The sequence below is a fragment of the Sylvia atricapilla genome, chromosome 24, assembly GCF_009819655.1.
Source record: "Sylvia atricapilla isolate bSylAtr1 chromosome 24, bSylAtr1.pri, whole genome shotgun sequence".
Taxonomy (NCBI): Eukaryota; Metazoa; Chordata; class Aves; order Passeriformes; family Sylviidae; genus Sylvia; species Sylvia atricapilla.
Window position 1 is genome coordinate 4,039,850 of NC_089163.1, and position 15,170 is coordinate 4,055,019.

The 15,170-nt window shown below is 42.8% G+C and overlaps 2 protein-coding genes across 2 annotated transcripts in view; both read right to left on the reverse strand.

The window, feature by feature from the left end:
• LUZP1 (leucine zipper protein 1) overlaps positions 1–15,170 on the reverse strand; it is a 380,667-nt gene that overhangs the window by 229,784 nt on the left and 135,713 nt on the right. The window lies entirely within an intron of this gene.
• On the reverse strand, positions 1,643–13,461 carry RRAGC (Ras related GTP binding C). Its single transcript, XM_066335401.1, has 7 exons — positions 13,158–13,461; positions 9,473–9,676; positions 8,621–8,820; positions 7,653–7,767; positions 6,119–6,261; positions 4,865–5,013; positions 1,643–4,367 (listed from the first exon to the last, which is right to left on the reverse strand). Exons 1-7 carry the CDS (start codon positions 13,422–13,424, stop codon positions 4,216–4,218), a joined length of 1,230 nt encoding a protein of 409 aa, XP_066191498.1. The 5' UTR covers positions 13,425–13,461; the 3' UTR covers positions 1,643–4,215.

A 15,170-nucleotide genomic window follows, 5' to 3' on the forward strand; every position in this document is an offset into this window, starting at 1 on the left:
GGTTTTTCTTTTTCCTTTTAGGATGATAAGTTACACAGAAAGTAGAGGTTTTTCTAAAGCAAAACGATTTTCACTACACGGCACAGGCATCTAAAAAATTAAAAGCAGTGAGCTATAATTAGGGATAGACACTTTTACTTTCCATGAGACTCTTCAGCCTCTTGTTCCCCAACCTGTCTGGATATCCAGAGTTCCCATTCCCAGCTGCAAATCCCGACACTGCTGCATTGGACCCGGCTGGTGACTGTCCCACCTCTCATTTGTCATGGTCATTTGCTGCGGGGCCTCTGCCTTAGGGGGAGCTGACACCTCCAAATTCAGTATCACCAGTAAACTCCATTAGCACGCCTTGAAGTCCACCTTCCAACTTTATACAGACAGTGCAAGAGATTTTTTACGAGATGTGAACCTCAAAACACACCAGCATTCAGAGAAGGCACCTCTAGAACTCCCTTTTTGAAGACTGTTTCTCCTGCTCCCCGCTTCCACAAGTGTCAGGGTAGAAAACTGGGAAGGCAAAGCACAGCAAGGAAAGGAGAGGAGAGGCGAAGATGCTCACACGCCCAGCAGCACAGTTTTTAAACTGCTCTTCGCAGACGCGTTCCCAGAGCGCCGTCTGCCGCGGGCTCCAAGGCCAAATCCCAAACCCGCTATTCCGCACCGAGGGGAGCGCAAACCCTTTCCTCAAGGAGAGAGCACCACGTACACAGCGGTGTCTGCCCAGTGAGCTCTGCTCCGGCCGGAGGTGTCCCCAGCCCAGGTGAGTGAGCTCCTGCCGGAGGTGTCCCCAGCCCAGGTGAGCTCTGCTCCGGCCCGGAGGTGTCCCCAGCCCAGGTGAGCTCTGCTCCGGCAGGAGGTGTTCCCAGCCCAGGTGAGTGAGCTCCTGCCGGAGGTGTTCCCCAGCCCAGGTGAGTGAGCTCCTGCCGGAGGTGTTCCCAGCCCAGGTGAGCTCCAGCCGGAGGTGTTCCCCAGCCCAGGTGAGTGAGCTCCTGCCGGAGGTGTTCCCAGCCCAGGTGAGCTCCAGCCGGCCGGAGGTGTTCCCAGCCCAGGTGAGCTCTGCTCCTCCCAGAGGTGTTCTCCAGCCCAGGTGAGTGAGCTCCTGCCGGAGGTGTTCCCAGCCCAGCTGAGCTCCGCTCTGGCCCGGAGGTGTCCCCAGCCCCCAGGCTCCACTGCCTGCTCTGCATCTGTCCATGAGATTCAGACCAACAGACTCATTGAGGAGGGAGTTTTGGCTCTGTCTTCCAGCCAAACGATGGGTTTATTTAGACCTTCAGAACAGCAGATACTGCCTTTGAGTACTCCGCCCCCTCGTCCCACGCTTGGCCTTTCCCTCCATCCCCCTCCTGTGCTACAGCCAGCTAATGGCCAACGGGAAATTCGGGCACTCCTCAACAACACCCCAAACAATGCCAGGCTTTGAAAGATACCTTGCAAGACATTGCTTTCCTCTTCAACAGAAAGGAGTTTTATTCCTTCTCTCAGCAGGTGGGTTAGCACTTGGCCTATGCCCTCCCCTGTCAGCACCGTTCTTCTTAAAAGCACACAGCCTCAGCTGTTTGCAAAAAAAGATCATGGAACACCCCACCACTACAGGTTCAGAGGAGGAAAAAGAGGGACAAAAAGGCAGGAAAGTGAAACCAAATTTGATGGTTTCCTCTCCAAGTTCAGTGTTTTTACTTGGGATACTGTGATACTGCCTTCCCTTTTCTCTAATAGGATCTCTCCCTGCAGCAGGTCAGCAGAGGAAGTAGAGACAAAGTCCTGCACAAGGAAGAAAGGAATTAGGCTTTACTATCCTTCCTTCTCTCTGGCACCATAAAAATTTCAGAAGCCAAAACCAGTCTCACTTAAAGCAGCACCAGCATATAACACTCTCCTTGTATAACAACATCTGACTTAGTTCAGTAAACTAAAGAAATACTGTACTCCTTACCAGAGGCAAATGTAACTTTTAGAGCTAATACTGTGCAGGTAATAGTTAAAAAGGCAGTATTCTTTTCTTAGATGCTACCATTTACCTTTAGTAGGTGCAACTATTCAAAAAAAAAAAAAAGGTAAATGATGACCAAAAAACCCCACAACAAATCAAAACACAAAAAGCCACCACAACATGCACACCAGAAGGCAGAATTTCAGAACATAGTCTAAAGCTCTCTATTAATGAAAAGGACAAGTCACTCCATCATTTGTATGCCTTTACTGTCTAGAGTCATCACCTGAAAACTGAGTATTCAATTCTGAGTCAGCTTTTCATTAAGATGACAGCTAAGACTGACTAAATGGGAATGCTGTATTTAACTTTTTTTAAGTATACCATAAAGAAAACATGGCTTTTAAAAGTTTGCTTAACCACATAGGCCTTTATAGACCTTTCTCTATGAAGACAAGCAGACACAATAGTGTTACAGTTTGACTTTTTTTTTTTTCATTTTATTAGCACAAAATCCTGTAGTGGGAGAAAAGAAAAAGAACGTACGCATACTTAGAACATGGAAAACTCACCACACAAATGGGGATTCTTTCTTCCTGTTATTTTGCCAATTACTTCTCCTCTTACCTTCAGAATTTGAACTGTGATAGTGCTTGCAAACTACAAAACCCAATCTTATGAGCCTGCAGCACTTCCCTAAAAAAATCTCTGTAGTTCCATTAGCAAAAAGGGGCTCAGTCTAGATTTAAGAGAACAGACCTAGAGCAGTTGAATTCCAGTTTCCTGCTGTAAAAAAAAAAAAAAACAAAAACAAAAACATATACACAGTATGTGCATACACCCCAATGTTAATGCATGTATATTCATTTTTACATAGCTCAATGGAAGTTCATTCTATAAGCACAAGAAGCAGTCCCATGGTTATTTCTGACCACATAAATACAGCAGCAGAGATCACTTCAATTAGTTCTGCTTGCAGAAACTTTTATAATAGGACTTGTATAGTTGGTCCAATGGCTTTGCAACATCTATACATACACAGGGACAGCTCAAAGGAGGCAAGGTCTTTATGGGCCAGGGCTGGGCTTCCTGCACAGCAAGGCTGGTGTACAGAATGACATCTGCAGCACTAATATCAATAAATTAAAGGATTCATATATACTGCCCACAGTATGAAAGTCAGCAGAATTCACAAAATCAGAAAAAAACACTATTCTAGTCAGATTGCACAGTGACAAACAAAAGGGTGTTTGTCAATAGTACAGAATCAAAGGACTTTCAAAGTCCAGTACTATTAGTAAATTATGGCACAGTGAAATTAATTGCCATGCACAGATAACACCCTCAGACATTTTGCTAGGAATTGTCTTGATTATCAGTCAGAGAGTGGAGAAAGATCCACCATCAAAAGTCAGTAACTTTGTAATTTCTTTGCTTGGGAATAGCTGAAAGTGGCAGCTTTATTCCAACAGATGGCAGACATTTCAGTTTAGTTAGCCATGCAGCTGTTTCATGAATAGGATTAATCACACAGATTTATGACATCCATGTTTTTGCAAAAGAGAGCAGGTAGTTTATTTCTGATTTTAATCCTTCCCTTCCATCAAAGGGGACATACCAAGAAGTGTGGTCTGAAAGCAAAGTATCACTGTCTCTGAAAATGAAGCTCCAGGTCAGTTCTCTAAACCAACACATGATCACTAGAACAGAGCTCTCTATCTTGCATCCACTTAACAAGCACAGACTTCATGAGAACTATGAGCACACCAGCAAGAACAAGAACTACTTAATGGAATGATTTGTGAGACCAGCCTCAGCAAGCAAAAAGCCTGAGTTTCACAAGCCTTAATAACACCAATTTTGGTTTTGCATGACAGGAGGTAAACTTAAGCAAAAGAGGATATTCTACAGATTAATTTAAAAAAAAAATTTAAAAAGTTAAGCAAGTAAGTGACTGTTCAGTGTTTCACACAAAACCCAACTCAATTGTTTGTAAGTTTTGGCCAGGCAATCAGTCAGACACAGACTGTTAAAAGAGGACTCCAAACTGAAAACCTACTGCATTTGCAACACAGCTGATTTCAAACTGGCATTTCTAACTCCACTGGCCTCAAAGTATTTTCACAGTAGTTTCAGTTGCCCAACATGAGTCACCATCTGCTGTTCCACAGTTAGGACTGCTCTCCTCTGAAACATACTTCAGGCTTTCAGACTACTCTTCTTCTTGTTCCACAAAACTTTGGAGTGAAGAGCTGACAAGTCTACCCAAGGTCTTTAGCTTTCCTCTAGACTGCATTCCTAGGTGTGCCATTGTGAGTCACTGCTTTCATATTTGAGGTGCTTGATTGATGGTTGCAGATCCTGTGGGAGGCAACACCTACTTCAAAAACTTCATGAATGGCTTTGCGGAAGCAATGGAAATTGTAGTCTATCAAACCTGTCAAGGAGAGGGAAAAATCTGTGTTCAGGTTGGCATATTTATGGAAACAGAGCTTCAAAATCAATAGAAAATTTAGCCAGTAGGTAAATAATATACTTATTTAGCATGAAGTTGGACTCAGAAGATCTAACAAAGTATTTATTTGGACTGTCTCAGGTTTTTTTGAAGAAAAGGTACTCATTTGGAATGCAAGGAGTATATTCAGGATTAAACAGTAGGTAAGGGGACCATTGCTCCATACTTTTGATTCCACCAGAACAGATGGGAGGGACAGAGCTCACGTTAGCTACACAAGTCATTTTGGCAGGAGGACAATTTAAATCTAAAAATACAACTTCATTATATCTATCTTCAAAAAATAAAAAAGATCCCTCCGTAAGAAACTACAAAACTTAGTCACACAAAAATCAAGGTGACTTGTAAAGTCATATTACTATTTTACAGCTGATAAAAAACATTCTATAAAAGTTGTTCAGTGGTGAGGAAGCTCTTACCTTTGCGCTCAAAACTCTCTTCTCTAAGAATGCAAACTAATGCCAAAAACTTTGTTACTTCCTTTAAGTACAGGACTGTTGTGTTATTGAGCTTGATAATTGCCATTGACTCTTTATCATAAGCACTTCCAGTGCCATCTTCTTTTAACCTAAAGAAGAACAAGTTAACCCAAGGCACGATCTAATAAGCAGGCATATGTAACTTCCAAGACAAAGAGCTGTTAAATGCAGATAGAAGGATATTACTCATAGTGAACTAAGCAAATGCAGAACCTGCAATGCAGGTCTTATATCAGTGAGTAAGACCATTATCAGACATTAAGTTTCTCAGGAAAGTCAGATCTAACCAGAGCAGAGGCCTTCATTAGCTCCTGTCTATCACAGTTAAGAGTAAGCTACCAGTGTGCATTCTTTTGATGTCACTGGAGTGACACCTCAGTGAAATTACTTTTAATAAATTAATACAAAGGCTTCCTTAGTGAGGCTGAGGATGCAACACAGAGCAGGACACTTTTTGGTCTTAAGCTAAACCAGCCTGCATTTAAAAGAAAAGATGAGCATGCTGTTTTCTATCTTCAGGTTATTAGAGCTGGTTAAATTACTATAGAAGCAAATAATGTACTGCAAGGTACTTCTAAGCACTCCTGAAAAAAACCCCACAGTTACACAGCCCAAGATCAACCCATCAGGAGACAGACCATTAAATGCTGTGGTATTTTCTTGGTAGCATTTTCCAGGCTACAATCATAATTCTAGGGTAAGTTACCACTTCTTCAGAACCACTCCAGTGGGAAGGATAATTCTGCTGTAAGCTGTGAGATATAAGCACTGTATGCATCCCTCATAGAAAGCCAGCAGGAGACGAGTTGACCTCACAAATGTTATTCTGTTCAGATTGCAGCAAGTCTCAAAACAATGTCACTGCAAGTGACACTTATGGCATGTTAGTCACCCCAGTTATTTGCAGGTATTTACTTGCATCCCCATTCAGATTTTACATAAAACACAATTTCTGCAAATGTCAGATAGCTGTCTGTGAGTGGAGAGAAACAAACCAAGTAAGTATAAATGCTGCCAAATCATCTGGATTTTTTTAGTTACTCACAGAACCAATGTGCTCTGAAGATAAACTGACAGCATTTTTCTGCACGACAAAGCCAGCACCAATTACAACCTATTTTATAGCAACAGTTTGCAATCTATTCTACACCTTCTGAGGACTTTTTTTTTTCCCTAAGAGTATTCATCACTTACCCATATATACAGGAAACATCTATCACTACATCAATCATGTCACAGCACAACTCATATGACTGCATGTCCACAGGGGAGCTGTCTGTTGCAATGTAGATTTTGCTGACTACATCGAAGAGAAAAGCTTTTTCAATGCCTGAATTCTTCAGAAAGAGAAAGAATTTGGATTATTTTTTTTAAATAACAGCATTTTTAAAATCTCAAGTAGAATTCATACATTTTCACATTCTTTACTCAAGATTCAGAGCATATATTTTATACATACACTATCCTTGTTGCCACAGTAAATATCAACATCACATAGCTGATAAAAATAAAGCTGGGGACTCTGTCACAATTCTTTTTAGTTTATTATTTGACTGATCATTATTAAGGTTACATTTTATTACGCTTCCAGAATCCATATTCAGCAATTCACCCTTTTTGTGTTTCTATTAACTCCAGAAGAGCCATAATTCACATCCACTTAAAGGACTGGGCTCAGAAATGAAGTATTTCATAGTAGTAAGTGACTTTTAAACTCTATGCTTGTAGTATCTTGGCACTTCAGCTTCTGCATGAAGCATTTGCCATGCAGTATAACGTGCAGAGCAACTAAGTCAGCTTCTGAAGTTAAAAATCCATGGAAAATACCACATTATGACTATGGAAAAGCACAATGCCTTTTGTAACTGAGCACTTTGGTAAAGTGCATGTGCCCACACAAAGCTCAGAAGCCTTGTATGGTTCAATTTATCACACATACACTACTGGCAAAGCTTCTTTTCTATTTGTGCACCAGAAGCATTTCTTCTCTCTTCTTCCTAGCTAGTCTGCATACCCAGGACAGTGTCATGAGGACATCCAGACAATCCTTCTGGCATCAGGATTACACTCCACATCCTCATGACACTGGGGAAGGTCAGTGTGCCCTTTATCCACTGGGCCAGGTTATTACAAACAGTCCTCTACCAAAGAAGCATTATATGGTAGCATGGGGTGACATCTCTAAGTGCACAGCTCCTCCTGGATATAAATGTTTTTTTCTTTGTTGTCCTCACAGGCACCTTAAATGAGATCATCTTGTCTCTAAGGTGATATTTTATTTGATTAAAAGTATACAGCAGCAAATTTCCATGACACTAATTCCAGAAGAAACGCAAACACTAAAAGAATAAGGGCCAAAGTCTCACAGGTCATATGAAACAAACAACTAAGTTCATATTATCAAAAAATTCTCCTGCCAGTACAGCTACATTAGACTACTAAGTGCCTTAGCAAAGTAATCAGTGTACCCTGCTGGCAGGAACCTTCCATCAGCTGTTGTAACCAGGCAAACTACACTTTGTCAATATTTAGAGAAACCCTACAAAGCACACACCAGTACAACTCAACTGTGGTGAAGAGTTTTTAATAGAGAAAACCAGGTCAGCAGAGTACATCTACAGGAGTGCCACCCAAATCTCTCAAGGGAACATCTAGCCAGCAATCTTTAGCAGGACTTGCTTTACCCTTCGGCATATTTCATGCAAAGTTCTGTTAGATGAACACTTACTGATATGAAGATATTAAGTAGATTTTCCAGGGTTGGCAGTTGTGGAATGAGCTTCTGTACCACTTTACTGAAGGCTTCAAATATTGAATGGTCATAGATACTGGTCAAATAAAAGCTGAGATGAGGAGGGAGGGCAAAGAAAGAAAAAAGAAAAAGAAGATTCAAGAGTATTTCAGAATTGCAATAGAAATGTCAAAGTTTTCTAACATTCAGGCCTGCTATTTTGCTTAGGATGCATTTATCACAAATATATCTGGACATTGCACGAAGAGTCTGAGCAGCTTGAGTATGCATGAAACAGCTTTTCCTCAAACTCGAGAGATGGGAGACCAAAGACAAAAATCTGAACATTGTTAGAACACACTTAGCCCATAGAATGCTTATCACAAAGGTATAAAAATGCTTAATTAGATTTCTTCCAGTACCATTCCCAGCCTTCCACTTTTTTCACATTAACATCGAGAGATACTGGCTCCACAAGAATCCAAATAACAAAACCAGAGAAAAGATAACTTGTTTTAAAGCTGTCTGTTAGAAGATACCTTAAAAGTGAGCCAAATCTCAAGTAACAGACTAAGCATTCAGAAGCAAGCACACTAATCAAGGGAAGAGTCAGGGCAGCTCAGGACTAGAGAAGTTCCCCTCTCTTTTCCCTGCCCCTCCAGCCTCCAAGGACAAATTTGTAACAAATCTGTTACACTGAACGAGAAAGACTTTCAACTACCACCAAGTGTAGATATAAATCTGTTGAGTGCAATCTGATACAGTAGCCTGCCTCTTTTTCAGTCAGCCTGACAGCTGAGGCTTGTCCATAAATTCAGCAGTGTATCTTATTAACATAAGTTGGTTCAGTATTAACAAACTACCCAGACCTTGTTCCAGTTGTTCCAGTATTGCATCTAAAAGCCTTTAATGTGAATGCATATCAGCAACAGTAAGAATCACACATACCAGAGTCTTCAACTCACCTAAGGTGAAGTTTTTCAAGCCCAGCATCTGTAAGATCATCATTAGCCCTCTGATGAATATCCCTCTGAGTTTCTATTTTATGGTCATCTGATAAACCATCAACTTTATGAATAAAAACTTCGAAGTTCATTTCTGGGTTGACCTTGTAGGCTTTTGACACTGTAATGTGGAGTCTTGTTAAAGCTTCCATGTAGTCATCCTGTAAATCAGTTTTGGCAGGAATGAATGACAAAGTTTCTGCCTGATAAGTATTCCATTCTGCACAAAGACAAAATATTTCAGTGCAAGAACTTCACTTCTGTAACTAAATAGAAGCATGGGAGAAGAAAAAAACCTTCACCTATGAGAAATCCAAGCAGCTTAGATTCTTTCTGTCAATTAAGTTTCATTAGCTGTACAAGGCTCAGCCACACAAAACCAGACTTGAGAACAAAAGGTGGGTTACACTTTAACCCCAGCACAAGGCAGCAGTGATCTCCAGGATCTCCTAATAACCAGGTAACCTCCCATGGTGCAAATCCTAGGTTTATTAAAACCTACCAGATACCCAGTAGCACCAACATTAGAAACTGAGGTCACAAGTGTGCTGTTTTAATTGAACTCCAGAGCAGAAAAAAGGGATAATTCAGACCATCTACTGAGCAGGTTCTCACTATTATTGCAGAACATCTAAGTTCAGAGTATGAGCCCTTTTCTACTCTCTCCACCAGTAGCATGTCCACTCATTTCATCAAAATAAACCCACACAGCAGAAGCTTTATGAACTTATCTAAAAATCTAAATTACTGGCCTCTTGATCATTCCTTTCGCACAAAAAGCAAAAATAAAACTTCTTTGTGATTTGTATTTACCTGGGCATCAATAACATATATTAGAGCACCTGTTCCTCTGAAGATCATCTCATAATCAAACGTTGGATCAAAAAAGTCCATCTGTCCAGGAAAATCCCATATTTGGAAGTTCACAAATGAACTGTTGGAAATATCATCCTTGTAGATTTTGTTGGTACTTTCCAAGAACAGAGTCTCATTGGGAGACATCTTGTGAAACACCACCTGTTAAAAGAACACAAATAATAGTCTAGATTTTACCTCATTAGAAAAAAAGAGTGAAAGATTTGTGACTTGAATTCTACAAATAGGTTTATCCACTCTAAAAAGCTTCCTAAATCAGCTAATGAAATTACCTACCCCCTAAAAGAACCAAGCAACTGAGTACAGATAAACATTTTCACAAGTCCAAATAACACTTCTGGCTGAGACACAGACATCCAAGTTATTCTGTCTTTCTTTCCCTGCAAGGCTAGCACAGGGTTTTCAAATTCTGCTAGATTCAGGTTTGGTATAAAGCCAGTTAATTAAATAACTGCAAGCTTTTAAGAACCTTTCCTTCTCAGTTTTAGAAATTCCTAAAAGAGACTTTGCTTTTAGTCTGGTGTCGAGTGTTAAAACACAATACAATCTTTTATATCTAATTATATATATATATATAATTTTTATAATATAAAAAAATAATACAATGGTTCCTAAACTACAACAGAAGTGTGCAAAAATAACATTTCAGAGATCCAAATAGCTAGGTAGTTTGCCATCCATTAATAACTTTGAGTAGGGAATCACAGAATGGGTAAGGCTGTAAGGGAGCACACTGGGGTCATCTGATCCACCCTCCCTGCTCAAGCAGAGCACATGACACAGGATTGCATCCAGACCAGCAGCTCCAGTGAGGGACACTCCACACCCTCTCTGGGCAGCCTGTTCCAAGGCTCAGGCATCCACACAGTAAATAAGTAATTCCTCCTACGTAGGTGGAACTTCCTGTCAAAGTTCACTAAAGAAACCATGAAGGATTTCACACGAGTTGGTAAAAAACAGTTGAGCTGCAGGATGACAAACATACTTATTGCTAAACCTCCAAAAGCCCCACTGGGATTTCAGCCCTTCCTTGGGCAGAACCAGCAAAAGCAGCCTGCAGTAACAGTCAGCAGAGAGCACTAATGCACCTCAACTAGACATTATGAAAGTTACTCCCAACAATGTACTCCACATAATGCTGTCACACACTAGGACTGCAAAAAAATAAAGAAATTTCATATACAGCACTCGGTAAACCTAAGAACTTCACAACAGGGACTGAAAACTTGGTAATTTTGGGGTTGTTTTTTTTTTTTGGTTACATACAGTCACAGAAGTCATCCATTAGAGACCTGATGCAACAAACTGTCAAAAAAAAAAAAAACCCTGCAAGATAAACAGCTCCACACCCAATACAGTTTAGTGAGGTTCAAAGTAATACTTCAGCTTAGATTTTTAAGGCCAAAGGAAAGAATTTACTTCCTCGGGGCAAACATCTTAGGAGGCCAGGGTCTAAATGAGGTTTTAAACTCCAGGACATTTGTATGGAGAAGTAAGAACAGTTCTACATACACAGCAACTGTACTGTAAAAATGTTTTCCAGGCTTGCAACATAGTTTTAAAGTAGTCGTAAATCAACATTTCTTTTGGAGCTCAGCATCTCCCACAAGAGCAGGACAGAATTAGCAAATTCAGTTTAAAGGTGATAAGTCTTTGGGAAGCAACACTGTCACCTCTTTTTTTCCTTTTTTTCCCAAAATAGCACATTTCATCAGATTGATGTTCTCCACCTGAACTCTTTCCAGTTTCCTATTACATCAGTACAGCACAGTCCAGTTATGCAAGTCTGCACAAAAATTTCTTTATGAACTGAAGCAGTCACCACATTCCTAAAATCTACCTACAATTTGCTACTGAATATTCATAGGTTACATCAGCATGGAAAACCCAATTGACCAAAGGGGGGAAATAAGAGTCCCGCCCTAAGACCATGGTTTTTCCTTTTGTGAGAGATCTCTTGTCAATACTGCTCTCAGTAAAAGCATTAAATGATTTAACAATTCATGTTTTTCACAGAAATTTCTAGATAATCACCAAGCCAATGCTTTACCCAACACTGTTTATCTTGCATATACCCCTATTTTCTGGCAAGGGGATCAGGAGCTAGTGCCCAGGCACAAGGGTTGGGTCAGGTTATGACCATTCTTGAACTTGAGAGATTTAAAAGCAAGGACATTGTTAATAGAAAATTTTTTGATACTAGAGTTTGCTCAGGCAGCATCACAATGAGCTCCTAGATATCAGAATCACAGGTTCCAGTTCTTAACTAAGACTGGTAACTGATTGGCAAAAGATAAATTCTATGTCCTCTTATTGCACATTCAACATGACACCACTCCTTTCCTATACAACCACTGGAATAGGCCCTCAAAGAATTGAAGATTACTAATCCTGGCCATAAAAAAAGTCCAAAAGCTAAATCTATAAAGAGACCTGTAATGTCTTAAACTCTATCTGTAATTTGGAGTTCCTGCCTTCCTCTATATTTTAGGGTTCAGTGCTTCCAAAAGTAGATAACACAGTAAGATCTCTAATAAGAGTCTACAATGAATACCATTCACATGAGTAAGAGTTAGAAAACGACTTTCAGTGAAAGCAGTGCCTTTGCACATACAGTGGGAGCATTTGACCTAAATAATGGGGGGAAACTGATAAGGCTAAAAAGCAACAACAGTCCAGTCTACCACTGTATTTCAGCACAGCACAACGACTTCTCACTAACAGAGTCTGAGCTCATGGGTTTACTGCAGTCCATGGATTACCAAGCAGTCTGCAAAAGATTGCTAAAAGAAGCAGATGCATACCTGCTATACTGCAATGTCCAAAAACGCTTCTCTGCACAAAACCTTTATAGCAATCTCTGTAGGTTTTCACACTTGCATCTGAAACAAATTCGAGGCCCTTAAGTCTAGAGCTGAGACTAACACATTTCACTAGTAACATCTTCCCATAAAAATAGCGCCTGAAAAGCTCACAAGAGGGACTGCAAACATAAAATTCCCAGAGGAACACAGGCTGTTCTGAGTGCTACAATTCTCCTGAACTACGGCGCAAATGAAAAGTCAGTTTTGTCTCACGTTTATTAAGAAGCACTAGCGACTTCACAAAGCTACCAACAAACCTAAGGCACCGGAACTGTTGTATTTCCTCCTTGACAAGTGACTCGTTTACTCCGTCTAGCAAGCTAAAGAAAAGCAGAGGCTGTCCTTCTGCTCACACGAAAGCAGAAGTCTCCTTCAAAGCATCAAAGGGCACAACAACAGCTCAAGTCTTCTTCCCAGTGGAACCACTAGCTAAACACCACGCACCTGTACCACATAAAACACCTCATGACAAATTTCACACCACTATCTTCACTTTTTTACTTCTGAAGCCTTAAAAGTGAAGAAATACAAAGGCTACAACCTATGCTACACAACCTTCCTCTCTAGGGCAGATGATCAGAGTCCATTCTGGAAAGCAAACGTCTTTAAGCAGGAGGCTCCCGTCGCTCCGACTTCGCCACACGGGCCCACCACAGAAAGCAGGGACTGCCCGAAGGGCAGCGCGGCGGGGAGAACCAGCTCGGCGCCGGAGAGGCAGCGCGGCAGGCAGGGGCGGGGAGCCGCCGGCTGCCCCTCACCTTCTGGATGGAAGACTTGCCGCTGCGCCGCAGCCCCATGAGCAGAATCCGCGGCTTGGAGTCCGCCCCGCCCGCGCCGCCGCCAGGCCCGCCCGCGCCGCCCCCGGGCCCGCCGGGCCCCGGGCCTCCCTCCAGCTCCGCCTCCTCCTCCTCCTCCCCGTAGCCGAAGTCCTTGGGGAACGAGTCCGCAGCCCCGAAGCTGCCCCCCACCAGCGCCGGCTCCTCCGCCGCGCCCGGCGCGCCCGCCCCGCCGAACTGCAGCGCCATGTCCGCCCGAGCCCGCCGCCCGCCGGCCGCCAGCGCCCGTCCCGGGGCCTCCTGCCGCCGGCCCCGCCCCGCGCGGCCCCGCCCCGCGCCGCCCATTGGCCGCCGCCGGGCTGCGCGCCGCCGATTGGCCCGGGCGGCCAGCGAGGGGGGAAGGCTCCGGTCAGACGACCCGAGTCACCTGACAGCGCCGCCGCACGTGAGGGGAGGGGCGGGGCACCGGGCACGGCGGGAGCGCGCGGGGCTCGGGCACGGCGGGAGCGCGCGGGGCTCGGGCACGGCGGGAGCGCGCGGGGCTCGGGCACGGCGGGGGCGCGCGGGGCTCGGGCACGGCCCGAAGGAGGCGCGCCCCCGACCCGCTCTGCAGAGAGGCCGCAGCTGCCTCCCGCTTCACCGTCAGCCCGGAAAGGGGAGCGTTCGCCGAAGCGGCCGCGTAAGAAAATGTTACCTTGCGAAGCAAAAGTCTTCAGTAAAACTGTCATTTTCTTCCAGCAGCCCTGGTGCAAGCAGGCACTGAGCTGAAGCTTTAACAAACATTTGTTATTTCATCACAGTCCTAGTTTAAGGTTCGCGACATGCGAGTGCTTCCAGAGGGAAGGTAACGCAGTTATGAGAACTGGAAGTTTGCACTGGCCAACTGGACAGCTCAAGGCAGGAGCCCAGGGCCTGTGATGCCTTGGCTACACCTGTACCTGCCTTGCTGCTCCTTCAGCGAGACAGGGCAGTCACAATACTCAGAAACACCTTCAGCTGTACAATACCTTCCCTCGGCATTACCCTCTCCCTACTCCCACATGGTGCAACTTCACACTAAATGTTCTAGCTGACATTCATCCTTTCTTCTGTCCTTTGTTCCAGAGGTTGGGGAAATTTTTGTGTCTCCTGTTTAGCTTTGGTTTGTTGGTTCAGGGCATTTTTTTCCCTAATTAATACTTTACAGACTTAAAACAGTATTTTCCCCTCATTTTACCTCTCTTCTGGTCTGTTCAGGTCAATAGATACAATAGTAAGGTAAGCAATTATTACATTCACTAGCCCTTGACTAAAATTACTAACAAAGTTCTGATCCATCCTACCACTTTTTCAAGATAGTTTAACTTCCTTATTTTTAGGATGGGTTTTGCAGACTAACAGCCAAAAAATCTAGTACATTGGACAACTACTGCATTTCATTTCCCTCTTCCTTTATTTTTCCTGTCATCAGCTGCCTTTAAAGTACCTAGTTTTAGGGTAGAAAAGAAATGCAGGTCTTTAAAAGATTACTTTTTTTAAAAAAATAATGCTCTACTTTGCATTTCAGAAGAATCACAGAATCAATTCAGGGAAAGGACACATAGGCAAAATGAATAATCAAAAGTCACACCCACATCCCACCCCACTTGGATTTTATTTTCTCTGTTAGATGAATCAGAAAGCAGAAGTCTCCACACTGTAGTCTTAGAGGTGCCACTCTAATTACACAGGACTATCATCACAAGAAAGAATTTTGTATCATATTCAGAACTGCACAGGCAATATCTGGATCATCTCTCCAAAGCCCAGTTCCTGAGATGGGAGCAGAGATATGAACTGCATGGGAAGAGGTACTCCTCATGCAAATTAAACTCTCAGTTCAGTAGGTACTGCATTTCAACATTGTGCTATATCCATCACTTAACTCTACTTGCCCATTTTATGCCCTTCTGAGTAGAGTGTTACCCTATCAGCCTCACCTCAGTGCTGAGTACAAAGTAATTAGAAGGTCCTGCT